Source organism: Bison bison, unplaced genomic scaffold, assembly GCF_000754665.1.
Source record: "Bison bison bison isolate TAMUID 2011002044 unplaced genomic scaffold, Bison_UMD1.0 scf7180017847068, whole genome shotgun sequence".
Classification (NCBI taxonomy): Eukaryota; Metazoa; Chordata; class Mammalia; order Artiodactyla; family Bovidae; genus Bison; species Bison bison.
The window spans coordinates 19,779-22,171 of NW_011477641.1; the positions used below are offsets into that span (position 1 = coordinate 19,779).

General features: G+C 62.3%; 1 protein-coding gene across 1 annotated transcript; it reads right to left on the reverse strand.

The window, feature by feature from the left end:
• Positions 1 to 617: 617 nt before the first annotated feature.
• On the reverse strand, positions 618 to 1,963 carry VPREB3 (pre-B lymphocyte 3). The gene is made up of 2 exons (XM_010841643.1): positions 1,745 to 1,963; positions 618 to 1,053 (listed from the first exon to the last, which is right to left on the reverse strand). The coding sequence occupies exons 1-2, from the start codon at positions 1,791 to 1,793 to the stop codon at positions 737 to 739; spliced, it is 366 nt and encodes a 121-aa protein (XP_010839945.1). The 5' UTR covers positions 1,794 to 1,963; the 3' UTR covers positions 618 to 736.
• Between the last annotated feature and the right edge of the window lie 430 nt (positions 1,964 to 2,393).

Here is a 2,393-nt window from a genome sequence, read left to right on the forward strand (position 1 = left end):
GGACCCGCCTGCCCATCTCGTCCCCTCAAAGACCGATGAGAGCCCAGGAGATGGCTTGGCGCCTGGGCGGGACCCTCTCATGCATCTGATGGGTAGTCCCCCTGTTCATGTGGCGCCTCTTAGAGGAACCGGGAGAGAAGAGAGCTGTGTTCTTCAACCCCCCCACCCTCCTCCCAGGGCTAAGTTCTGCTTCTGGTGGCAAGACTGCCTCTCTACCCCAGGAGGGCTGCTGCCCATGCCTCCCCTGCCCTCTGCCCACCTGCCTTCAGGTGCCTCTGAGTGTCTGCACCCCACACACACACTCACACCTGCCCCCTTGCCCCACCCAGGAGTAGGCAGGGGCTCCCGAAGACCCGGTCCAGTCCCCTCGTTGAGTGTTGGAACCCAACCAGCCATGCAGAGCCGGGACCAGCAAAGGCTGGTTCCTTTTTCTCTCACTCCAGCTCCTCCCGTCACAGGAAGGCAAGAGCCACCAGTCTGGGCCCCTAGGGGCTGGTGGGGAGGCTGGGCCCCACGCCAAGGGTCTCAGGTGCTTCCTCTTCTGCAGTAATCCCCAGGACCATCCCTACCCCCACACCCCGAGCCACAGGGATCTCATGACCCTCAGAGCAGTTATTGTTGACATGGTGAGTGTTATTAACCCATTTCACAGAGGAGGAAAACGGAGGCTCAGAGAGAGGGTCCCAAGGTCAGGAGTAGAAGTGGCAGGCAGACGGAAGACACTCATCCCACACCCCTAGAATAAGTCACCCACAAAGCAGTAATAATCGGCGTCATCTTCGGGCTGCACGGGGCTGATGGTCAGGATGCAGGTGTTGTGGGCTGCATCCGCAGCTGCGGAGAAGCGGTCCGGAATGCCGGGGGCCCGGTGTTGGTGCTCCTCTGAGCGGTAGTAGAGGAGCAGGCGGGGGGCGCTGCCTGCTCGCTGCTGATACCAGGACACGCCGAGGTCCCCGACGATGGCGTAATGGGGGCTGATCGTGCAGGACAGTTGGGCCACTTGTCCTGGGAAGACCAGCAGTGCTTCTGGCTTGGTCAGGGCTGGCTGGGAGGCTGAGAGACACACACTCAGGTCTGGCCTGGTCCTCCTTCCCTCCAGCCCCTGCCCCACAAAGCCTGGGTCAGACTCCCCGGGAGAATCTGCTCCCAAAAGCTCACAGCCAGTGCTGTGGAATCAGCACTGTGTGGGCCACTGAGCGGGCGACCCTTAAGCCCCGTCTTCCCAAGGAGCCACATGCAGCTAAGGGTCCAAAATTCAGAGGGTGGGCTGGTGGGCTCTGGGTCCTCCTGCTGCCCACCCTCATCCCTTGCCCTGCAGACCCCCAACACTTAGGTCACTTCGGCTCATCCAAAACCTGGCTACAGGCTGACCACCCCCAAGAGGCCGCCTGGGCTGTTACTATATCCATCGGCTCAGCCTCCGGCCACTGACTGCTGGAGACCTCCTCAGGGATAGCTTGTCCCTGAGGCCCTGCAGGGCAGTGACAAGGCCACACCAGCTTCCCCTCTGAAAAACTGAGTAGGAGACCAGTCTCTGAGAGCCCCCCAGAGTCAGAGTCCAAAGGTACCCTGGCTATCTGGTCACTCACCAGTGGGGAGACTGAGGCCAGGTCTCCTGTCCCCCTCAGGGCCCCTTCGGAAACCATCCCCCCTGCCCACTACGATTTACTTCCCCGCGATTTACTTCTAGAGCCCCGTGCTGTCTTACACACCCCCAGGTGAGCCAGGCCTTGGGAGGGCTCACCTGCCAGGAGGGCCCCGAGCAGAAAGAGGGCCAGAGGCGGGCAGGCCATGGCCAGAGGCAGGGAGGCAGGCAGGAGTCCGCTGTTCTGCGGGCGGCGCTCCAGGTGCTTCGGGACCTCCACGCAAGGGAGGCCGCTGGACCCCGCCACGACATGCAAATCGTCAGCCCCCCCACCCTGACAGCGGGGGAGGGCGGTGCCGTCTCCCCGTCAGCCAGTGGGCCCCGCAGGGCCGCCTGAGGGCAGGAGCTGGAGATCCACAGGTGCAGTCAGAGCAGGTGGCTGCTTCCCACCGAGGTCTCCTGTGTACGGTCACATGCACAGACCTCACACGTGGGGCTCGAGGGCTTCACACACACACACATCTCTGTAGCCTGTACCCAGACCAAATTTTAGAACATCTCCATCGCCCTAGAAGGCTCCCTCAAGTGCCTCCCTGACCTGTTACAGCCCTCCGCTCCCACTCTGGGCCCCTCTTTATGGCACTTCTGTGACACTGCAGACAAAAGACTCCCTCCTCGGCGGCTCGAAAGACAAAAACCCCTTGACAAACAGGGGTGGTGGCTGGAGCCAAGGGTGCAGGCCGGAATCTGGGCACAGCCGCTCCCGACCGTGCTGCAGGACTCGGGTCCCCAGACACAGTGGTGTCCT